At 42.4% G+C, this 24,220-nt stretch overlaps 2 protein-coding genes across 2 annotated transcripts; both read left to right on the forward strand.

The window, feature by feature from the left end:
* The first annotated feature begins 13,606 nt into the window (after positions 1 to 13,606).
* On the forward strand, positions 13,607 to 17,723 carry LOC110904433 (GPI mannosyltransferase 1). Its single transcript, XM_022150283.2, has 5 exons — positions 13,607 to 13,866; positions 15,252 to 15,531; positions 15,978 to 16,160; positions 16,243 to 16,766; positions 16,846 to 17,723. The coding sequence occupies exons 2-5, from the start codon at positions 15,261 to 15,263 to the stop codon at positions 17,149 to 17,151; spliced, it is 1,284 nt and encodes a 427-aa protein (XP_022005975.1). The 5' UTR covers positions 13,607 to 13,866; positions 15,252 to 15,260; the 3' UTR covers positions 17,152 to 17,723.
* Positions 17,724 to 19,662: 1,939 nt separating this feature from the next.
* LOC110904432 (uncharacterized protein At3g49140) lies at positions 19,663 to 23,736 on the forward strand. Its single transcript, XM_022150282.2, has 7 exons — positions 19,663 to 19,823; positions 19,905 to 20,003; positions 20,999 to 21,152; positions 21,710 to 21,792; positions 22,148 to 22,297; positions 22,375 to 22,470; positions 23,451 to 23,736. Exons 1-7 carry the CDS (start codon positions 19,722 to 19,724, stop codon positions 23,547 to 23,549), a joined length of 783 nt encoding a protein of 260 aa, XP_022005974.1. The 5' UTR covers positions 19,663 to 19,721; the 3' UTR covers positions 23,550 to 23,736.
* Positions 23,737 to 24,220: the final 484 nt, after the last annotated feature.

The raw sequence follows: 24,220 nt of genomic DNA on the forward strand, positions 1-24,220 counted from the left end.
CGTCCTCTGATTGGTGCCACGTAGGCGTCCTTGTGTACTTCTCGTCAGGCGATCGTGGCGCACGATTGTCCAGAGCCTGCTAGACGCTCATTGGCTCCTTTTACTGCCACTTGTACCTTATGTACCACTGTGGGTAGCTGTGCGCTTCCCTACTGAGTGGCTCTTGTTGGACAGCAAACTAATCCGCGCGGGGTTAGTATGCTCATTTGTTCCATTGTTTTATGCTAAGTGCTGATATGTGAGCCTCTTGTGGGCCTTGCCTCGCGCGGGGTAAATTACAATGCGTGTAGGCCGCGCGTGGATAGTATTAATAAGCTTTCTGAAATTAGGAGTATGGTTCCACGCGCAACCTGAGCGGAGGTTTGCGCGGCTTTTTGGGACCATACCCCTTCAAGTCCCCCCAGTCCAGTGCTGCACCATGCGCAACGCAAGTGGTTGGAGCTCTGGACTTAATAAAAATAAGAGATAAGTGTAATAGGTGAAATGTTCTTTTGATCTTGATTGGTGTGGCGCATGTGGAAAATGTTGTTTTCAATTGCGCAGGTGCCCATGCAGGTCTTTAGGAATTGTTGTTTGTCTGATCAGTCGCGCAGGGTTGTTGGAGGTGACATGTAGCTTGCGCGACTCATGTAACTTTTGCATGAAGTTACTTGTAATTTTATGGCGGGAAACTTCGAAATTTGAACTTCTGACAAGTTGGTGGGATAAGTCGTTGAGTGCGACGTTTGAGTTGACCTCTGGCACGGGTGTCATCATGCCGTCTGCGGCGGTTGCACTTCGTGTCAGGAGAGTGAGGCCCACGCGCGCGTGGTAACCGTCACCCCTGGTTTTCCGCTTGACGTGGCAGCCTCTCGGTGGTTAGTCTAGCGGCGAAAGCGGCACGGTTACCCATCGCATTAAATGCGATGGGTATATATAGCCGAAGAGAGGTGAGAGGTTCTCAATTCTCTTCGTTACCTTATTCTCTCTCAACTTCCATCTTTGGATCTTCAAAATATCTTCAAGATTCCTTCAAATCTTCAAGTTTTTCTTCGAGCTTTTTCCAGATTTCTTTTCTGAGACGATGAGTGAAGAACATCAGGAAGTAGTTGCTGCTGAGGAAGGACCAGTTCCTGTCCTCAAGTGGGATCTAGGGCTCTTTGAACAGATCGTTCGGAGCTTTCGATTCCCACCGGAGTGGGATGCCCGGTATCCGGCTCAGGGCCAGACCGCGGCTGATGCACCACCTGGGTACATAACCCTATATGAAGATTTCTTTCTTCAGGGTAATTTCAGATTACCGGCTACAAATTTCTTGGGATCTATTCTCCATTACTACAACTTCCATCTATCGCAGATGAGCCCACCCGGCATGGTTAGGGTACGACACTTCGAGTTTTTGTGCCATTCTCATGGCATTGAGCCATCTGTAGAGAAATTCCGGGCCTTCTATCAGTTGCAAAGGACGATGGGGTTCTTCTCCTTCGCAAGCCGTGGTGCGGCTAAGAAGATTCTGTTAAACCCCCCCAAGAGTTTCCACGACTGGAAACCCAAGTTCTTCTTCATCCGTGAAGAAGTATTGCCGATTGCTATGCCCTTTAGGGATTGGACTGAAGCGATACCGAAGGAAGACCTTCCGATTCCTAAGAAGGCCCAGTGGTATCAACAGCTGACCCCAACCCCAAATCGGGTGTTTGGGGAAAACGTTTTGGTCGCGGCTAAGATGAGTGACCAATGGTCACCCAACAGCAGGGAGGTTCCGGTGTTGAAGATCAGTGATCAAGGTTTGTTATCTCTTTGTTCTTTTTGAAGTATCTTGATTTAATTGTTACTTACTTATGTTCATGTTTAGAGGCGCAACTCTATCAAGCTGCCTTCTCCACCTTTGGTGGTTCCATGGGCGTGCGCCCCTTGCGTGATGATGAAGAAAGCTGGTATGACCAGATTAAGGGCAACCTAATGTTTCCGGTTGAAGGTGCCTTTGCTTCGCCGCCAACCGCTACTGAAGGTGCGCAATATCCTAAACCTCGTCCTTTGCGCTCTGTGACTTCTGCTGGGAAAGAGATTCTCTATCTTTCCAGCGAGGAGTCAGTAGGGTCTTCCAACGGCGAGCTAAGTTCGTGGTCTAAAATCTTTGCAGGTGTGTTGCGCGACCTGGGGATTGACCCAGAGGAGAAGAAAAAGAAACCCCTGAAGAAGAAGAAAACCAAGGTCGATCCGGAAGTGACCAGCAAGGGTACTGGCCCGAGTCGCGCAACTACTGCTGCTGTCAAAGGTACTCTCCGCCTTCGTCAAAGTGACTTAGATGATTATGTAATAATCAGCGATTCATTTGAAGGCTTGTCGCGTACAGCTAAGGCAAAAACTGGTGCAGGTGGCTCGAAAAGCTCTGGGAGCGCGGGTTCTCGTAACCCTGATGCTGGCGCGACCCCTGAAGATGATGAGGCGGAAGAAGAAGATGCAGCTGCCCAACTGATTGGCAGGAAGAGAGGTAGGAGCGAAACCACGGCTGGAGTGGCTTCCGCGCCTACTGCTGTTGTGCTTCCCGTGGTTGGGAAAACGAGCAATTTGCGCTCGTTGTATAAATTTTCTCCGGGTATGTTCTTTGCTTCTCTTCTTAATACTTTTCTCTCTGCTTAAATGTACTTGCATTATTTTGGCAGAGATCAAGAAGAAGACCCCTGAGAAGGGTGTCACGTTCAGTGAGGCTGCATCGAAAAGGCCGAAGATCACTATCAAGTCCTCTGATACTGCTGCTCAGGACGCCGCGAAGGCTGCTGAGGCACAGCGAAAGGCGGAGGAGAATCAGAGGAAAGAAGAAGCAAAGAAGAAGAAGATTGAGGAGGAGAAGAGGAGGAGGGATGAAGAAGAGAGAAAGAAGAAAGAGGAGGAAAAAAGGAAGGAGGAGGAGAGAAAAAGAAAGGCGGAGGAGGACAGGGTGGCCGAAGCGGCGAAGAAGAGGGCCCTGGAGGAGTTGGAAAAGAAGAAGGCTATGGAGCAGCCTGTTAATGTTCAAGGGCCTGAGGTTACAAACCCTACCCACTCCGCGCATGTCATGACTTCTAAGGGTGCGAGTCGATATGCTTCAAGCAGCGCGAGCTCTGGTGGTGCAGGGGGTTTTAACCCGAACGTGATCGGGGCGAAGGATACCGTCGGCGATATCTACTATAAAACTTATAATGAAGAAGAACGCGGCGATGCTCCTCACCAAGCCCATTGGAGCTTAAAGCAAAAAGATACATTTCATGAATTTGCCCCTTGCCGCGAGTGGTTTTTGAATTCGTTTACCCCTGCAGAAGTTAACCGGCAAAGGGCGAAACCCCATGAAATGTTATATCGCACCTTTATACTTGGAGAGGCCAACGCTCGTGCTGCCAACCACCAGATAGTCCGTGAATGGCGAACAATGGTAGAGAGCGCGCCGACTGGGAGGCTTATCGTGAGCGCTCGTTAAAACGTATCGCTGAGTTTGAAAAGTCTAAGGCTGCTCTTGGTGAGGAGAGAGCCAAATTTGAAGCCGATAAGAAGGCCGAAGAATGGGGGCGCGAGGGCTTGCAAAAGAAACTCCACAATGTCGAGGAGCAACTGGCCAAAGAGAAGGCCGAGTTTAAACGTATTTGTGCCCAAGACAACGAGCGCGCCTACGCGGCTCGACAGAAGATTGTTGATCTTGAGGCTAAAGTTGCTGACTTGACATCGAAGGTAGAGGATGCGCAAGGAGAGAAGGCTGCCAAGCAGCAGATGGAGGTTAGTTTATTTGTTTTCCTTTATTCTCGCTATGTTGTTAACAAACCAGCCTAAGTTGTTTTGTCGGTCTCCAGGTTGAGTTTTCTGAGGTCAAGGTGCAGCTGTCTAGCAAGGACAGAGATCTCCACGCCAAGGACGTTGAGATTGCGGAGCTCAAACGTCGCTTGAACGAGCAAATCGACATATGTGAGTCGTTGGAGATCGACCTGGAGGCCGAGAGGGTTAAGGCTGCTACGGCTGAGGAGGCGCGTGCTGTCAGTACTGCCGCGCTTAACGTGGCTCAAACCAACTATTCCGAGGCCCAAGGAATCGTTGACACGCTTGTCTCGGAGGCTGAATGGATGCGCACTCGTGGAGTAGCGCTTGTAAGTTTGTACTTCTGTTTTTTATGATTCCATCTGGTTAAGGGTTGTTCTTAACGCTTCCCTTTTGTTGAAGGTTGCCAACTCCATCTTAAATGCTGGCGAGCTTGATCGCGCCGTTGCTGCTCTCACGGATGCGGCGCGTGCGGTGGGTCATCGAGGAGGTTACTTGGAATGTGCCAGTCACGTTGAGCAGATACTAGGGCAAGAATTTGATGTAAGCCATTGCTCGGTGACTGATCGTGCTGATGCTGCGCTTGCACATGCTGAAAACTCGTATGACAACCTTAGCTTGCCTATCATGGACCTGGTTGTGGAATCTTTGAAAAAAGACGACTGGTGCCAGCGTCTTAAAGCAGTCCTCGACCCACCAGTTACCGTCGAACTATCCGATGAAGACCCAGCTGGAGATGACGGTGGAGATGGAGATGATGATGGCGACGATGACGATGGTGAGGATGACGGAGATGATGATGGTGATCGACGCGATGAATAGAATAGGTTGTTAAATAGGTTGTTGATAGGCGTTTGTGCCTGATAATTGTTTTTTGCAACTTGATTGTAAATGCTGCGCTGTTGCGCATGTTTATTATATGAATCGTTTTCGTTTTTTCCGTTGCAATTATTGCATTGCTGTCAAAACTTAGGCTAAATTAGCTCGAATAAATGGAAGTGTTCTTTAAGTAAAAGGTGACCGCCCGGTCTCGCGCTTTGTTCGCGGAGGACCTTGGAGGCGGTTCTTGTCAACAAATTTTTAAGATGCTGGAGTGTTTTCGCGCTAATCAGAAGTTTAGCGTGCATTTGTAACGAAAAAATGTAGTAGAGAAACATGTCGTATGTTTTCATTAAGTCTGGAATGGGCGCATAGGCCTTCATACATTAATTGTAATGGCGTTTAGCCGACATAGGAAAGTAAGAACGGGCGCAAGGCCGAAGTAAGTTACATATAACATTTGCGCAGTTGTTGCGCGTTCCATGTTCGTGGTAAGATGTGGCCATCTAGGGTGCGTAACTTCTAGGCCCCTTTGCCCAGGACCTCGTGGATCAGGTACGGGCCTTCCCATTTAGGTGCCAACTTTCCTGGACGTTCCGCATTTGACGCTTCATTGTCGCGGAAGACGTATTCCCCTGGGGTGAAGGTACAGATACGGACCCTTGTGTTGTAGTACCTTTCTAGCTGGGTCTTGTACTTGGCCTCTTTGATTCGCGCGATTTCGCGTCTTTCTTCTAACAAGTCCAAGTCAAGGCGTCTTTCCGCTTCATTGTCAACTGTGTTGACCGCTGTCATGCGTGGTGAGGGTAGGCCAATCTCCGCCGGGATAACCGCCTCTGAGCCATAAACCAAGCTGAAGGGGGTCTCGCCGGTACTTGTTTTTGGCATGGTTTGATGAGCCCATAAGATGCTCGGGAGCTCATCAACCCATCCTCGTCGCCTTGTCCCCAATCTGGCCTTTATCCCCTCGACAATGCATTTGTTGACGCTTTCCACTTGTCCGTTGCCTTGGGGGTGCGCAACAGATGTGAAAGTGTGCTCAATTTTCATCTCCTTCATCCACTTCTTGAGATCTTCTGATGCAAAGTTGGTGCCATTGTCTGTTACAATCTTGAGCGGGAGGCCAAATCTGCATATGATGTGCTCCCAGATGAACTTGCGCACAATCATAGCTGTGGTGGATGCAAGGGCTTTGGCCTCCACCCACTTTGTGAAGTAATCGACAGCCACTATGATGAATTTTACGGCGCCGGGAGCATCCGGGAAGGGTCCCACCATGTCAATTCCCCACTGCTGGAAGGGCCATGCAGTGGATACGGGGATAAGATCGTTCTTGGGGCGCAGTGTTTTTGGAGAATGCCTCTGGCAAGAGTCACATTTGCGGATCTCCTTCAGCGCGTCGACATGCATACCAGGCCAGTAGTAACTGGCGCTCATGATCTTTGCGACAACCATCCGTGGTCCGGAGTGAATACCGCAGATCCCCTCATGGATTTCCCTTATCAGGTAGTTCGCATCCTGGGGGTCCACGCAGCGTAGTAGTGGCCCCAGGAAGGACTTTCGGTACAAAATACCGCCGTTCATTTCATATTGTAGGGCTTTGTTTTGGATCTTCCTCGCTTCCGCTTTGTTTTCAGGGAGTACCCCCTCTTGCAAGTACTGGATTATCGGGGTCATCCATGAAGATTGACCCGTTTCGATCACGTTCACTTGTCGCAGCAGCACCGATGGATTCTTGAGTACCTCTATCCTTACATCTTTGGCAAGATGTTGAAAGGAGGTCGAGGCAAGCTTGCTCAAGGCATCAGCTGGCTTGTTTTCGGAGCGATTGATGTGTATAACTTTGTGAGATTTGAATTGTTGGAGCAATTCTTTCGCTTGTTCCAGATACAAAGCCATGACTTCTCCCTTCGCGTCGTATATGCCATTTACTTGACTTGCTATTAGGAGTGAGTCAACATGTGCGCGCAAGCTTTTGGCTCCCATTTTGATGGCGAGGCGTAAGCCTGCCAGAAATGCTTCGTACTCAGCCTCGTTGTTGGTGTTTTTGAAGTCCAACTTAATGGCGTAAGTAAACTCGTGATTCTCTGGGCTCACCAGGCGCAATCCTGCTCCCGCGCCATCTTCATTTGATGCCCCGTCGGTGTAAAACATCCAAGTTTCATCTGTTGCATCTTTCTCGGGAGTCTCTATCAGCTCGCACTCCTTGATTTTATCGGCCGGCACTTCTGTGATGAAGTCGGCTAGGACCTGACCCTTAATGGCCGGGCGCGGCCTGTACAAGATGTTATGGCCGCCCAGTTCAATGGCCCATTTTGCCAACCTGCCTGATGTCTCAGGCTTCTGTAGTATAGTGCCAATGTGGAAATTTGTAAGCACAGTTATCACATGGCCTGTGAAGTATCGGCGCAGCCTTCGGGAGGCGTGTAATAGCGCAAGAACCAGCTTCTCCATTGTGGAATATCTTGTTTCTGGGTCAGTGAGTACCCTGCTGACATAGTAGATCGGGGTTTGTACTCCGTGTCTGTCGACCAACAATACTGACCCTACTGCCTTATCCGAGGAGGACAAGTACAGTACGAGGGGCTCCTTTTCAAATGGTGCAGTCAGGGTAGGGAGTTCGATCAGACACGCTTTCATTTGTTGAAAAGCTATTTCGGCTTCCGGGGTCCATTTGAACTCTTGTTTCTTCACACAGTTGCGCAACGTGCTAATGAAGGGATACGACTTTGCGGCGTGATTGGAGAGAAAACGATTAAGCGCGGCCAGCCGGCCGGCTAGTCGTTGCATTTCCTTGATGTTTCGCGGTGAGGACATTCGTTCTATAGCTTGTACCTTCTCTGGATTCACCTTGAAACCGCCGTTTGTGACAATGAAGCCTAGAAACTTCCCTTCTTCCATGCCAAAGGAACACTTGGCTGGATTTAGCTTCATATTTACGCTGCGCAATGAGTTGAACGTTTTCTCGATGTCTTTCAACATTTGGTCCTCCTCAGGACTTTTAACCACTAGATCATCGATATAAACCTCAATATGCTTTCCGATGTCACCTGCAAAGGTCTTGTCCATCAAGCGTTGATATGTCGCGCCTGCATTCTTCAGGCCAAAAGGCATCTTTGTGTAGCAGAAGATTCCAAGATCCGTTCTGAACGCTGTCTTGTCTTCATCTTCTAGCTTCATCTGAACTTGATGGTATCCTTTGTAGCAATCCAAAAAGCACTTCCATCGGTATGGCGCGAGAGAATCTATTTTTTTATCGATCTCAGGCAAGGAATAGCAATCCTTTGGGCACGCCTTGTTGAGATCGGTGTAGTCTACGCACATGCGCCATCCGCCGTTTGATTTTTCGACCATCACGGGGTTCGCCACCCAACTCTGATATCTTACCTCTCGCAAGATCCCGGCTTTGAGTAGCTCACATACCTGCTCGTTCATCGCTTTTGTCTTGTCTGCACCTAGGCTGCGCCTTCTTTGGACCTTTGGCTCGACAGATGGGTACGTGTTTAAGCAATGCTCGGTGATGTTGTGCGGGACACCGGTCATGTCTGCCGGTGTCCAGGAAAATATATCCATGTTTCGAAACAGCAGTTGCTTTAGACGTGTTCTGATTTCTGGCGAAATGGCGTGGCCAATTGTCACAGTCTGCTCGGGGTATTTTCGGTTTAAAACCCATTTCTCTGGCTCGGTCGTGGAGACCTTCGCCGCCTTTGTTGGGCGCAGCTCTTCAGTTGACATTACTTCTTTCTTGGCATATATGATTGCTACTCCTGTCTTGGTTGGGAAACCTATCGCAGAATGAGGTGTTGAAGTCACCATGTTTAGCTCGCCTTGTGTTTCCCTCCCAATAAGCACATCATGCCTCGATTTCACTGGCATTACCATGAAGTTCACATTTGTTGTTCTTGAGTGTTTCCCGTCAGAGAGCGTGACGGGGAAACTGATCCGTCCGAGAGGAAAAACCATCTCGTTGCAAAATCCGGACAAAGGATAATCGACTGGCTCGAGTCGCGCTTTATCCTCCTCATCCAACTGATTGAAACACTGTTCGTAAATGATGTCGGCAGTACTTCCCGGGTCTATGAATATGTAGTCAGTTTCATAATGCCCGATTATACCGGTAATGACCACGGGACGTGTGGCGCGAGGTCCGCCGCGCACTACCGGAAATATAACTTGCTGCTCTTGCCAAGAAGGTTCATAAGGGCGTTTGCCTTTCTCTTTCGCGCTATACCTGGGTCCGTTGACCATGTGAGTCTCTAGTCGTCGGACCTTTTTGTGGTTCCCTTCGTCGTGGCGCTGGAGTTGACGGGTTTCCTTGCGTACATTCTTCACTAAATGGCTTAGCTTACCGCTTTTGAGCGCTCTCTCGATTTCTTGTCGCAAGCTATAACAGTCGTCGGTCAGGTGCCCTGAATCTTTGTGAAAATCGCAGTACAAGTTGGGGTCTTGCCCTTTCTTGTTTGTCATTGGTCTGGGCGCCTTGAAATCGACATTCTCCGTCATCAATACTTCCTTTGGCGTTTTTGTGAGCGGAGTCCAGTGTTTGTCACGATTGTCGTCTCTGACCGCCTTCTTGTAACCGATTCGGTCAATCGTTTCTCGCGCATCTTCTCTGTAGCGTGGCCTGTCGTCACGGCCTCTTGGTCTCTCAGACTTCCAGTCATGACTCTTGTATTTGTTACGCTTGTTGTTGTTGTCGCGCGTACTTCCTCTTGAAAATCGATCTTCTGGGTAGTAGCCCTTTCCACCAGCAAGGGACTCCTCAGTTTGCGCGACGATTTTTGCGGCTTCCATTAGTTTATCCCACTCCTTTGGCATTCCATCTTTGCCTGTGATGGTTCTAATGAGACTATCGCATCGTATAGCCTTTTTGAAGTGGCAGCGCATGAGTTGCTCACTGACGCCGCCTATTTCCAGACATTCTTTGTTAAAACGCGTGATGAAGTCCTCCAGACCTTCACCATCTCTTCGCCAAATATCTTCTACCTCGGCTGTGTCGCGTTGGTAGCGACGTTGTTGGCTAAAGTAGCTTAAGAATTGCGTCTTGAAATCTGTCCATGATTTAATCTTCCCAGGTGGAAGGCTGTCAAACCAGGCGCGAGCCGCTCCGGTAAGAGTTTGAATGAACAGGTGGCACCACATGGGCATGTTCCAACCTCCCATGCAGCCCACACTCGTGAAAGTTCTGACGTGATCGTCTGGGTCAGTCAACCCATTGAATTTCCCGACAGTTGGGGGTAGCTTCTCTCGTGAAAGCGGCGCGAGTGCAATTTTCGGGATAAACTTGGAGTGTTCCGCAGCTTCCGCTGGTCTGTATGCCAGGCGGAAATCTCTTTCAGCTTCTTCTGTGTAGCCAATGTGTTGTCTTGGCTTGTAGTACTCATGGTTTTTTGGTAGACGATTAAAGACTGACGATTCCTCGTCACCTTCCCATGTGGGATCATACGGGTCCGTTTCTTCCCATTCGTTGTTCATGTTGCGCGGCGTGAGCCGGCTGTGAACAGGGCCTCGTTGAAGGTTCGACGGATAGTCGTAGTAACTATCCGTTTCCCCTCTTGTATCGCGCGTGTCTTGTACGCTTAAACGTCTTGTAGGGGGAGGCCTGTTGATTCTGCCTTGTAGATTGGCTGGCGGCGGCATTTGGCGCACCCCCTGACTCTGAGGGGTGACCAAGGACGGTTCTGCCGTCAAAACTGCTTGCTGCGCGATCAACGATTGGTATGCTGCATTGATGGTGGCGATGTTCTTGGCATACCACGAGGCTGGGGTTTCGCCTTCTGGTAAGCCTAGTAATGCAGATACATTTTGAGGTGGCGCTGTGTTCGATGGTCCTTCACCGTTGTTCCCTGGGGTGACCACTTGGGTGATGCGGTTAATGCTTCCGCGCGGACCCCCAGTATTGGTAATTTCAACTTCGCCGATTTCTTCGATTTGTTGGGCTTGGAAGTTTTGGATTCCTTCACCCAACGCCATGTTAGAGTTGGTTCCGAAACCGAACTCTGGAATGGTTCCTTGACCAGTCATAGTCGAAGGAAGAAAAAGATGTCAAAGGCTCAAATAAAAGAAGATGAGGTTGGTTATAGAAAAAATCGGTGGGCGCCAATGAAGAAACAGTGATCTAATTAGAGAGACAATTAGATTGGTTTATGTTCCTTTCATGATGGTTAATCTTCTTAAGGATATTTGAGCTCCGACTTGGTAATCAATCCTGCAAAACAGAACACCGTTACTCGTTAAGAGGGGAATGTGGGGGTTTCCCTCTTAACCAGGCTCCGGCGTGAGAATAAGCGACCGCTTTGGGAATAATTAAGTGTAAAGAGTGAGAGTAGAGGGAATAGAATGTTCAACCTGTGGAATGAGGTCTCTATTTATAGCCGGAGAGGTGTAAGGGTTATGGGCTGATGGGCCTTGGGCCAGAAGCGGACAACAAAACGGATATGCTCTTTGTCTCACTGGCGTCGACCGCTTAGTGGCTTCTAGACGTTCATCAGTGCTGGCGCACCTTGATTGGAGCCACGTGTCATTGTTGTCGGCCTTGTTGTCCTTCTGTCATCAGCAGACAAGTGGAGATCGTGGGACAGTTGTCTCCGTCCTCTGATTGGTGCCACGTAGGCGTCCTTGTGTACTTCTCGTCAGGCGATCGTGGCGCACGATTGTCCAGAGCCTGCTAGACGCTCATTGGCTCCTTTTACTGCCACTTGTACCTTATGTACCACTGTGGGTAGCTGTGCGCTTCCCTACTGAGTGGCTCTTGTTGGACAGCAAACTAATCCGCGCGGGGTTAGTATGCTCATTTGTTCCATTGTTTTATGCTAAGTGCTGATATGTGAGCCTCTTGTGGGCCTTGCCTCGCGCGGGGTAAATTACAATGCGTGTAGGCCGCGCGTGGATAGTATTAATAAGCTTTCTGAAATTAGGAGTATGGTTCCACGCGCAACCTGAGCGGAGGTTTGCGCGGCTTTTTGGGACCATACCCCTTCAACTACTCACCGGCAAGTGTACCGGTCGACTCTAGCACAGAAAAGTAAGTCCGGATGTCGAACCCACAAGGACTCTAATGAATTACGTTAACGACTCTATTTAGACTAGACACTGACACGACTAAACAATTGTTGTGTTTTAAAGGGGGGGTTTTACTAAAGTCCTAAAATTGCAATTAAAATGAAATTAAACTAAGACACGAACGAAGACTAGGGTTTTAATTCAGATGAGATTAAGGACTACCTAGACTTGAATCCAGTTTAACTATGAATGGACTTCTAATGGTTTTATTGTTGTATGGAGCCGTGATCGTAAAATACTAAACATTAAGGTATTTCAATGCTAAGACTTCCCGACCCTTCTCAGGAAGAAACCTAGGAAACCTTACAAGGCTGTTATGAATACCGACTGTTAGATTTCCTCTCAGTCCTCTAACGACTCTAAAAGTGCCCTAATACGACTATCTACCTCTCAGCGTGACAATCTAAGGCAATTCTAGGTTCTAACTTGGTTTACTAGATACAAATGCAATTAGGGAACTAACGTCGACTTCTCTCAAAATCTAATTTAGCTATATACTGCACCGCAACCTAATAACTAACTCGAGCCTCTCAGCGACAAGTTAAGCAGAATATTTATTTCTAATTGTATTTTAATTACTGTTTCTAAGGCTATCGGTCGATTTACCCAAAGATCACCCGAACCCGCAAGGATGCAAATAATCAACACAGATCTATTATGTGAAAGACATCCACCAAAATCTATGTGAAACAGTAAACAATCCACAATCAAAAGTAAATACGCACACACACCAAATCAGAAAATCTAGAACACTTTACTTTCAAAGATCAATCCATAATCAATTCAATAAAAACCGTTAAAAGATCCAAACATAAATTAAACCCTCATCAAATCTAGGTAGTATCTAGGGTTTAGCCAAGAAACATGATGTTCAAAATAGACAAAACAAGTTCAAAACAAGAATTCATCGGAAAGTATCGAAAACACGAAATTAAAGAACACCGGGAGATAAAACCCGAACAATCTTCACTTCCACGCTCCAAGCTTCAACCGGATGATTCCCGTTAGCCAAAACTCTCCGAAAAGCTCAAAATCTGCTTCAAAAATCGCCTAGGGTTTTCTTGGTTCGTAAGTATATCTTAATGATCATTTTCTTGAGTAATAAAGCAAACCCTAGCAACAAACAACCAAAAGTCACGACATCCTACCCGTCGCGTAGCGCGACGGGTTCTCTCTTCTTCCTCGCGCTACGCGAGGATGTAACAATTCAGATTTTTCAAGTGTAGATGCTAGCGTAGCGCGAGCAACTAGCCTCCCCTCGTAGCGCTACGCGAGGAACTAATTTTCACAGAATGATGCTTTACAATTCCAGCTCCAACTTCCAACTTTTCTGAAATAATTCTAATACTTGTTTCAACAGGTTCCGGGACTTGATGTTCAGCAATGTAGCTCGTTTTTGCTCCTTTTTCAACCACTTCATGTATCAAGACCTGGAAAACCGAATATTGATCAATAGCACGTAATCCTAAATAAAACTAAACTATAAATAATGATAAATTATACAAACTATACACGACTAAAAGATGTATTTTGCAATACATCACTGAGTGTTATGTATCTTATGTCCAAGGCTTGATGCAAAACTACTATCGAGTCGGGGGTCTCACTTAAAGCAACCTCTCTATTCCTACGGGGTAGAGGTAAGACTGCCTACATCTTACCCTCCTCATACCCTAGTTTTGCTATTGGTGAGATTTACTGAGTATGATGATGATGACTTAGGGGCTGTTTGGTAATATTTGAATGGTTAAGTGCTGAACCAATAAGAAATAAGTGCTGAACCAGTAAGAGGTCTGAACCATTAAAAGTCTGTATAATGCTTAACCGTTCAGAGGCAAATGTCTGACCAATTCAGATTAAAGGTCTTAACCATTTAGAGGCAAATGTCTATTCAGACATCTGCTCCAGAAACAAAGAACTATTAAAAGCCTCATGTTCATGTGTTAAAAGAGGTAAACAAACTCCTAGTTTTTACACCCATATGCGTCGTGACAAACGCCCCATCTTGAAGCCCCACTCGGTGTAGTCTAAGATCTGCGTCTCTTGTAAATTGTAATAACCTGATTAAGTCTTTACACGGTGACAACGACCCTAATCGACTAATCGGTCTTCCCTCTTCAGTTCCGTTTGAATTACTAGTACACTCAATCGTCTTCTTGAATCTCGATCGATCTTCAGAGTTCAGTCAAGTAGTGAACAGAACAGATTTCGTTGTCTCCATCTGTAAGTCTATTTTTTAACAAAATTGACAACTTATTTGACTTTTTTTTTATCAGAATTTGAGATTTTATGTTTATTGTTATCAACTAGGAATGATAATTTGCACGATGATTATTGTTATAACATGTGTTTTGGGGATAAATTGACAAGAAAATGTTACTACATTGGATTTAATTTGTGCATACCAATTGTTCGATGAAATGCCTCTGTGAGTATTTGAGGTGATTTTGGTACTTGTAGTTGTGATCCTCCGTTACTCTTACATGTTGATAAATAATACAACATTTGTTACAGTTAGGCAATCATGAACAGTACTTAAATGCTTTTTTTGTGATAACGAATTTGAACACTTTAAACAAAACATATGAGCTTATTGTAAGGTGATTTAAACCCTTGACAAATAGTATTTCACTAGTAGAGCTAGAGGCATTTACAAGTGTCATTGTGGTAAGGTACAAGAGGAAAAAAAGTGTTCTGAGATGGATTTTAGGTGTGAGAAACTGCTTGGGTGTGGGAAACTTGTGTAGTGCTTTCTTGTGGTGGGACATGTGATACGAAGCTGCAATGTGGGATTCATCGGTGTGCAGAGAAGTGTCAGCGTGGGCCTTGTGTTGAAACATGTACAGCTGTTGTCACAAAGTAGCTTAAGGAAACATGTAAAAAGTGGATCGCTTTTTTCGTGGTTTTTGAATTTTCAGTCCTTAAAGTATGAAAAGTTGTGAACTTTCTGGTCCATTGCATAAATGGATAGTCCTGTATAGATTTAGACCAAACAACCCAAATCAATGTTAGAGTATGCAAAAACTATATGTTTTTAAACAATGGTACCAAAATGTAAGTATAGATGTAACGTCTCCTCCATCACTTCACATCCTTCATAAAACCATAAACATACTCTTGGATTCTTTGATATGCAATAATTCAACCACACCAAAATACTGAAATAGAAAAAAACAATAAAATATTTTAAAAAATCGGTTGAATTGGCTTTATCACTCACCAAAGAATCAGAAACCCTTGTATGTTGTTTTCATTTCCATTTACTAATTACATCTGCATTTGCATACGTGAAACAGTGAAAGATGGTTAGTTATACATATGTTGATCTTTGATGCCATTGACAAAGAGATCTGCAATCTGCACATATTCAAATGTTTAATTTTGTGCTTAAGTCTTCCATTGAAATATATGTTTTTGGGAAATAGATTTATGATTAAGTTATATAATTTATTAAGTTCTCTATAATTTAGTAATGAAGTTTTATATTTTTAGCTAATTCACTTTGTGAACCAACAATGAATTTGCTTGAATCGGTGAAACGTTACCAATCAGAGGACTTATCATCTAGTACAACATAATTGCTTATTGTATACATCGTTTCTTGGCAGCTTCGAGCAATGGAAGTTATGAACTTTCGATCCCTTATCATTTTCTCTGCCTTTCTACGTGTCTTGTTAATTGTCTATGGAGAATGGCAAGATACGCATATGGAAGTTAGGTACACAGATGTTGATTATCTTGTTTTCTCTGATGCTGCTGCTTTAGTAGTTGTTGGAAAATCCCCTTATAAAAGATCCACTTACCGTTACTCTCCTTTGATTGCGTTTATACTCACGCCAAATTCATTTATTCATCGATCATGGGGAAAGTTTCTCTTCTCAGCATCAGGTAAACAATTTATTTCAGACAAGATGCGTGTTTGACTACAAATTGACCTTACATGTAACAGTTATCGTTTGATGTTGCTCTTAGTATAAGTAAAGGACAGGGATTGGAGGGTATTCTCGTTCTCGTCACTTCGATTAAATTTTCAGTTTGCATTTTGCTGCTTTGTTATAGTTACAGTATTTCCATTACATAGCGATAACCTACTTTAATGTCGTATGACTCGTATCAACCTACCACTTACATTGCTTCCTGTGATCTGTGTCAATATGTCCTGAGTTGTTCTTTTTTAATCCCGTTTTAGTAATTATATTTTTGTTCGTTGGGCTATATGGTAGTTCCAATTGGTAGAACCGGTTAAATTGTAATTTTAGTGTCACCGGTTAGCAAATTATCCTAATTTGTTTTATTCTCTCTGTCTCAAGCTAAATATCATCTTCATAATGCAGATTTACTTGTAGGGTACTTCATCCGCGCGATTCTGAAGCTTCGTGGAGTACCTGAAAATCTAACCATATACTCTCTACTTGTATGGCTTTTTAATCCATTTACCTTCACCATCGGAACGCGAGGCAACTGTGAGCCCATTATTTGCGCCATCATTTTGTGGATTATTATTTGTATCATGCGAGGTACAATCTCTAGTTCCAATAAAAAAATTGCATATTAAATTGTTTATTTGCCGGTTGATTAAATGTTATGTTTGGTTTGTAGGTAATCTCTTTCAAGGGGCCGTTTGGTACGGGCTTGTTGTTCATATGAGAATCTACCCTATAATATACGCACTCCCTATCGTCCTAACTCTTGATCCGAACCATTTCCAACGTGGTAAAAAACCCACCACCGTAGATTGGAATTCAAGACAACATAAATCAAACGAAACTTCAAATCGATTATGGGTTTTCTTTCAAAGCATCTTTACAAGATCAAGAATCTTGTTCGGACTGATATCAGCGACCGTGTTCTTCTTTTGCACCGGAATATTCTTCTATCTATACGAATGGGAGTTCTTGCACGAGGCTTTGTTATACCACTTGACTCGCACAGATCCCAGACATAATTTTTCCATCTACTTTTATCACATTTATCTCAATTATGAACGCGAATTCGCAGTGTTGGAAAAACTTATCTCGTTTCTACCTCAGTTAATAGTGCAGATTGTTCTAGTTTTCCGTTTTGCACAAGATTTCCCCTTTTGTTTCTTTGTTCAGACAGTGGCATTTGTTGCCTTTAACAAGGTTCGTTGTACTACTACCTTTTCAATTATTATACGCAAATATTTTCGTGTGATGAAATAAAATATGCCACGTTTTACAGGTGATAACAGCTCAGTACTTTGTGTGGTTTTTTTGTTTGTTGCCGCTGATACTACCATGGAGCAAAATGAAGCTGAAATGGGAAGGTATTTTGTGCGTTTTGGTGTGGATTGGAGCTCAAACTCATTGGTTGTTTTGGGGTTATATGCTTGAATTTAAAGGCAACCAAGTGTTCTTACAACTTTGGGCTGCAAGTTTATTGTTCTTTGCTGCTAATATATATGTGATGATCACAATCATTCGCAGACACACGTATTCTCCGGTTTTTAAGCGTCTAGTCACTTCACGCACCAAGAAAACTACGTGAGTACAACCCGAGATTGCGCTTATGACTTTGACCAATCGCCTCATGGTTTGACCATTTTGGGTCAGATGTTTGGGTGGTTTAGGGTTGCACAAAGAAAACTACATGAGTACTACAAGTGACTCAACAGTCAACATCCTAATGGAATTTGGGTGGTTTAGGTCTTTCCTCAAGCTGATTTCGTTCAAATTACATGTACGACGAACCCGGAAATCATTTATTAGTTACCATTATTTTAACGAATATTAGTTGGTGTTTTTGTGTAATTTCACATCAAATCGTGCTGACCCAAGTTTCACAGTCAGATCTACCTCGTTGAAGGATATCACTAGACCCCATAGCAGTTTGGTATGCAGGTATCGGTTCGAGCTCATGTTAATTTGCAACTGGGAATGAACCAAAGTGCTGGATTGCAGTGACTGGGACTTGTGGCTTGATTATAAACCTGTTAGCGTTATGTGAAAAGACTTAATAATTTTTAATTATCTTTTAAATACTGTTTGTTTTACTATATCACTTTGCAAATCAGTACAAAGGTAATCAAATTTAGCTTGATAAATAGTAATTTGATGACATGATTCTTGTTTCTTCCTTCATGTGTAGCTTGAATGCCCCTTTTATTTCTTTAGCACCTCTCTTTTAGTTTTTTTTTTCTCTGATTTTAAAAGCTTGTTTTAAAAAAATTAAAGGATTAGAAGTCTTGATTGCTTTTAATTAATTTCTTTCTTTAGGAGTTATGTAATTAATAAAAACTTTAGAAAAACATAAAAATATATTAAAAGGTTAGATTTATGTAAACAATATTAATTAAAGAAGTTAACTATAATAACTTAAATGTAAATTTATAATAAAGATTCTTATATTTTAAAATATTTTTTATATTTTTTTGAATCTTACATAATTTTGTTCTAAAAACCGAAATAACTGAAAAATCAAACCGAACAGACATAAAAACTGAAACCGAACAGTTTTAAAAAGCCAAAAACCGACATTTCAATTTCTGTTTTGATTTTACCTAAAAACCGAACTGAACCAAAACGTGCACACCCCTACTTTTTATCAATAAACATATCATCGTTATCATTATTTTGATTTTCATTTATAGCAAAAAGCCAAACCTTTATCCAAAACAATAAGGGTGGGCGGGGTACCCACCGAAATCCATTCGGTACCCCTCTTGCCGCATAGGTGAAGGTGCCGCCAACTCCTGCGGTGAAGAGAGAGAGGGAATAACGGTGGGGAGCTGCCGAAGAGGGGGGAGGAGAGAGGGAGGATGATGCGGGCCCAAGCGTGGAAGAGCGGGCCATCCGGTATTTGGAGGCCCAAGATCGGGTCACTAAAGGGGCTTCACTGAAATGGCTCTAACTCGGGCTACGGGGGTCCGTTTGGGGCGTGTGACCAGTCAAAACGACCGGGAGAACGAGCTCTATCTTGCTGCAAACGCCTACGGCGGTTTGGGTCATCGTCCGGGCCGAGAAAACGCTTATTTCTACTAGTTTTTTCTATTTTTATGTTTTTTCAAGTATTTTGGGCATTTTGTTTTTGGGCTTGTGTTTGGCCCGTTGTCTTTTTTAGGCCCGTTTCGAATTTCTGTCATTATTTATATGTCCCTTTAGTGAATGAATCAATCAGACTTGAATTTTGAGAAAACTTATTTTTCACTTCAAATTCCGTGGCCTTTGGGTTGCAATTTGGGGGTTGGGGAAGAAACACACGGGTATTCGTAGAATCAACGTGTTGATCTTCGTTTATCGTATTACCACTACATCAGAGGAGAGAGGGAGAGCTTGACCAATCAAAAGTTTCCTTTTTTTTTTTTAAAAAAAAAAAAAAAACCAATTCACCTAAGAGGGGAGTGCCGCTATCAAAAAGGGCTATTAGAGGAGTGTTAGAGGGGAGTTGACGTGGCACTTTCGGGTTGGTTATGTGTAAGAGGGGGGACTCACCTAAGAGGTGAGTACCCCTTACACCCTAATATGAGCCAAAAGTTGTACCTTGTGCAGTTAAACTTGTACACATACATCACAATGGGCTTTTGGTTGGTGAAGCCTACTTACTGCTCAGGTTTGTCGAATGCTAGACAAAGACGTCTCTTTTCGTCATTTATAACACTTTCCGCAGTCTCTCAACACTAACAAAAACCCACAAAAAAAAAAAAAAAAAAAAAAAAAGCCCCAAATCTCTCTTCACAAAATCAGCAGCTTTTAATCATGAAATTTGCTGCAAGATTCAACCTTTAGCGAAACCCATATCAATCAACACATGGTGATTGCATATGCAGAAAAAAACAGACCTTTGGACGAAAGTCGCAAAACTGGCCAAACCTCAGGGACGAAAATGACATTTCACTCTTAATTTTTAAAATAATCAGGATTAGTCAAACTCAGTCAACTGAGTATCTGATTATATTACAACTTCAACTGAAAGAAAACACACACATCCAAACACCCCGTTATTTTGCAATTGCAGCACGCAGATGCTCATTTTTTCTGTTACATTTCTTGTGAACAATATATATTTATATATGTATTGATATTGAGATAATTGTGTATTTGCAGAATGTTCTGATTGGAATGGATCTTCCACCTTTAGAAAATAAGCTGTTATCTGTTCCCGATGGTCATATTTCTGATAACTCTACCGATGACATTTCGTTCTTCGAGGATTACTATGAGGTAATGAGTCAATTACATTATGCTACCTTTTAGGTTTTACTCACCGTTCATATAATTATTAATTATCTTTGTTTGTATTAGGATGAGGGCTCCGATACGTCGGATGACTTCATGGAATGGGGCGTATCGATTGATTCTGCTGGGGTCCACCCCATTTATTTTGCCAAGTGTTTGACAAAGGTGATATGCTCTTTAATAGCTATATCTATATCTCTGTGTCTAGCATATTGCATCTAGTAAAATGTAAATTCTAAATGTGGCAAAATGGGTGGGTGAGACGTATTGGGTAACAAGTTGAAGCAGGTTATGGTCGGTACAAGTAATTTTTCTTACGGGTCAAAACGGCCAGAACACTTTATCTCCAAATTTTCTTTTATCAATAGTCGGTGTTAAACGTAAAGAAATATATTTATTACGATATTTATATTTAATACTAATAAAGCGATTTAGCTGGTTGTATATATTAACATTACCCTTTGGACAACTTTCGTCGTGTTTGACCCGTTCCTGTGGTATCAAAGTTATTATGGTGTTAAAAAAGCTCACGGCTCGCTCGGAAAAAGCTCGAAGAAAGCTCGGTTGTAAACGAGCTGGCTCAGTTTGGCTCGATTTGTAAATGAGTCGAGCCCGAGCTAGGCCTGGCTCGGCTCGTGAGCTCGCAGCAAGCCAGCTCGAATTATTTTATTTTATATGCATTAAAATTAATTTTAAATGTATTAAAATAAAAAATATATGGGAGGGGTTGAAGTGTTAACATTTTAAGTTTAATTAATCAATAACATTTATTAATATAGGAAAATAAACAAAAGATGTACATATAATATTTTTAATATGCCTTTCGGTTTTTAGAATATTAGAAAAATAAGAATAATACATATGTTATCAATATTTGTAAAAAAAAATTAAAAAATTTAATGAGCCAGCTCGAGATGGCTCGAACATTTTGCGAGCCGAGCTCGAGCTCGACTTTTCAGCTCGATAAAATAAACGAGCCGAGCTGGCTCGTTTAAGTTCGAGCTCATGCTCAACCTGGCTCGGCTCAACTCGGCTCGATTACAACCCTAATTATGAATTTACCCATCTGACCCATTTGAGATAAACCATAACTTGATTTAGTAAGTAAACGTGTTGAAATTGCCACCTCCAATTAAAAAAAAAAACTACCTCTCTTGTAGGCTGCTAATATGGAATATTCTAAAAAGATGGATCATCCCTCAAATGGGGTTTCGATTTTGGGATGCCTGAGTCCTGCTTACGTTGATGAAGAGTTGTATCTAAGACGGCTATTCAGTATTGAAGATTGTGACGGCTATGACGAAAATTGGAAAGGTTTTGATTTTAACTTAATTAGTGAAGATTCTTTCCCTTTTTTATATTGGTGGGTGGCTTAAACGCTTAATACGACTCGTAAAATTGAATTTATGATCATTTAGGGGTTAGAGACTCAGATACTCAGTTTTGGATTAACTAGTTTCATACAAGCCACAACAAAACTGATTCTCTACAAGAAAAATAAATTTATATAATTTGAGACTTCGGTTTTCCATTTTACAGATTGTTTCTACTTTTGACAAGAAAATGTCATTTTGATCGTTTTATCTTAAACATTTTCTTAAGCACATCCAAACACTATTTCTACTGCTCATTTTGTCAACAACTGATTATCTGTTTCTTGTTATTCAATATCACATAACTTTTAAAATACACATATTACCGCAAAGTTTGAGATTTGTGTGTTCATGATTGCGTATTTGATGTGTACATAAACACACGTGTATGTTATTATATATATATTTTATGCATATTATAGCTGAAAATTGTAGGTTTACATGACCCGATGGCATGCTAAAGTTATTACTTATCATAAACTTTTTCTCCATTTGCAGATGAAAACATAAACTACAATGCCTCAATTTTCTACAGACTGGAAATTATGCGGATAGAGCTGTTCTCTGTGTATGGTGTTCAGGTGCATTTTTGGTCTACAAGATTTCATTGTTTTGTATGATTTTTTAGATTTTTTTTTTTGATTTTTTAGAGTTTTTTGATTTTTTAGAGTTTTTGGAATTTTTTAGATTCTTTTGATTTTTTAGAATTGGATCAAAATGGCAATTGACAAGATTTAAAATGAAAATCCCCAAAATACCCCTGGTTAAAAATGGGGTTTTTGGATGGAGTTAGGGTATGTGATCAAAATGGCAACGAAAGGGAAAAGTCAGGGACCAGAGGCGAAAAAAAAACTATTTGGACTAAAATGGCAAATTTGGTCAAAGCTCAGGGACTAAAATGGCAATTAACTCCAACTATTATATTTGTTTGTACAGTCAGCAATAAATTTGCAAGATTTCAGAGACGCGGAGCCAGATATTCTTGTACACTCGATTCCCGACATCATTGCACACTTTGGTGACCATATAATGGACTCTAATCTTGCTCTTAAATCTTTATGCAAAAAGAATGGATTTTATGTTGAGGTATGCACTTGTTTATTTGTCATTTATGATATCTATTTTACCTAATTTTACACATGTTGTTTTTTTCTACTTTACAGCAAGCGAATATAATCGGCGTTGATAGTCTTGGCATGGATGTTAGGGTTTTCACTGGGCTTGAAGTCCGAACTCATCGTTTTCCCTTCAAGATTCGGGTAATTAGTTTCACATTATAAAATGTGGTTAATTTGGATTTTATTTATTTTACAGTTACTTTTATTTTGTTATCGTTGTATGCAAGTAACTTTCTATTGCACGAGGCATCGGTGTTTCATGACATGTCGTGTGTCACGTTATCGTTTTACTTGCCATCCATGATCAGAGAATTCTATAAATAGGGACTTTGACAAAAAGTTTAAAGTAAATTACATATTACTTCTCCAAAATTACAAATTTACAGCCAAAAATTTAAATGTATTTAAAATAATTATGTCAATGAGGTAGGGGTGGAGTGGTTGTGGAAAGACTTGGTGTTCCTTGTGACCCAGGTTCAACTCCCACTCTCCCCGTTATTTTCTGCGGCATCCAGGTGAAGGGCGAATAAGGGTGGCGCCGGTTCGTTTTGGATGGGAGGTGAGGTTTTACCGATGATTCCACTGTCGTGCCTTCGGGCGGGTGGAGGTCGGGTTTCCGCGCATCTGGGAGAGCCAAGGGGCTGGTGGCGGTCGAGTAGTCGACCTTGGCCACAACGCCCGGTGTCACGGTGGTTGGCACGTCGTTCCTTGTCGTTCAAAAAAAAAAATTAAAAATAATTATGTTTAACCTTTACCTGATATTCTGATGTTCATTTTCTTTTATCTTTTAAGTTTTGGCATAAAATATACCTTCAAAATAAGTTATGACATAAAACACAATTTTCTAAAAACTTTATAAAATAAATGGGTTAAAAGAGTCAACATGGACTTGACCCGTTTAGCTAAACATGTTGATGGGTTCAAGTAGAAACTAAACGAATCTGTTTAGACTAAACCTAAACCCTCGTATTTTGTGTCCTATCACAAGTTCACGCCTCTACGTATTTTATTCCTGTATTTTTATTCTTTTCGACTTTTCATCATCAATGTATTTCAATCTGGTCATATCATCCATCTTTATGCATCATTAGATGTTTTATTTTCGTGTTTGAATTTTGCAGGCAACATCAGAAACAGCTGCAGAAAAACAGATCCAACAGCTATTGTTTCCCAGAGCAAGGCGCAAGCGGCTAAGCAGGACTCGAACCGCTGCAGCTTAGGGTTTATGGGAGATCAAAATGCATATGTGAAATGTTTTTTTTCTTTTTTAAAGTTGATTTTTTAGGTTAAGTTTACTTGAATAAATCTTAGTTGATAGCTTGACTTCTAGGTTGATGTGGTATGTTCTGATTTCACTATAGAATAATGCAAGTAATTTATAATAAGATTTTCATCTGTGTTACTGTTTCAACTTTGATTCCTTAAATACATTGATTAAAATAAAAATAAAATAAAAAATAAAAAAAAGGCTATTAATATTGTTCCTCATCAAAATTAAAAGTTAGTTTGAAGATCAGTTCATCTTGATTTGTGAATCACCTTTTTGAAATTGCTGCTACATATGATACAATCGTGTTGACTTGTTAACCTATTTAACACGTGTTATTTGTGTCATTAGGTGGGTTGTACATGTATAGACACCTTTTTAATTGTGTCGAACCATTTGTGACACCAATCTGTTTAACTCAAACATTAACTTGTTTAACTTCGTGTCAAGTCATGTTGTGCTCATAGGTCGTGTCATAAATTGCTAGATGTATACCTCATTAGCACACAATGAGCCCATAACAATGAATTAGTGGGTGTATAATTAGTTGTAACTCATTAATACCTAACATGACTTATTATAGCCTTATATAACACAATGAATTAGTGGGTGTATAATTAGTTG

Source organism: Helianthus annuus, chromosome 1 (genome assembly GCF_002127325.2).
Source record: "Helianthus annuus cultivar XRQ/B chromosome 1, HanXRQr2.0-SUNRISE, whole genome shotgun sequence".
Classification (NCBI taxonomy): Eukaryota; Viridiplantae; Streptophyta; class Magnoliopsida; order Asterales; family Asteraceae; genus Helianthus; species Helianthus annuus.

What these genes read in the sequence shown, in the direction of transcription:
- LOC110904433 (XM_022150283.2), top strand. Translation starts at nt 15,261, where the DNA reads ATGGAAGTTATGAACTTTCGATCCCTTATCATTTTCTCTGCCTTTCTA. An exon ending in GTTTCTCTTCTCAGCATCAG is followed by an intron (nt 15,532 to 15,977) that starts GTAAACAATTTA and finishes TTCATAATGCAG; the next exon opens with ATTTACTTGTAGGGTACTTC. An exon ending in CATTTGTTGCCTTTAACAAG is followed by an intron (nt 16,767 to 16,845) that starts GTTCGTTGTACT and finishes CACGTTTTACAG; the next exon opens with GTGATAACAGCTCAGTACTT.
- LOC110904432 (XM_022150282.2), top strand. Translation starts at nt 19,722, where the DNA reads ATGGATCTTCCACCTTTAGAAAATAAGCTGTTATCTGTTCCCGATGGT. An exon ending in AGAATGGATTTTATGTTGAG is followed by an intron (nt 22,298 to 22,374) that starts GTATGCACTTGT and finishes TCTACTTTACAG; the next exon opens with CAAGCGAATATAATCGGCGT. An exon ending in GTTTTCCCTTCAAGATTCGG is followed by an intron (nt 22,471 to 23,450) that starts GTAATTAGTTTC and finishes TGAATTTTGCAG; the next exon opens with GCAACATCAGAAACAGCTGC.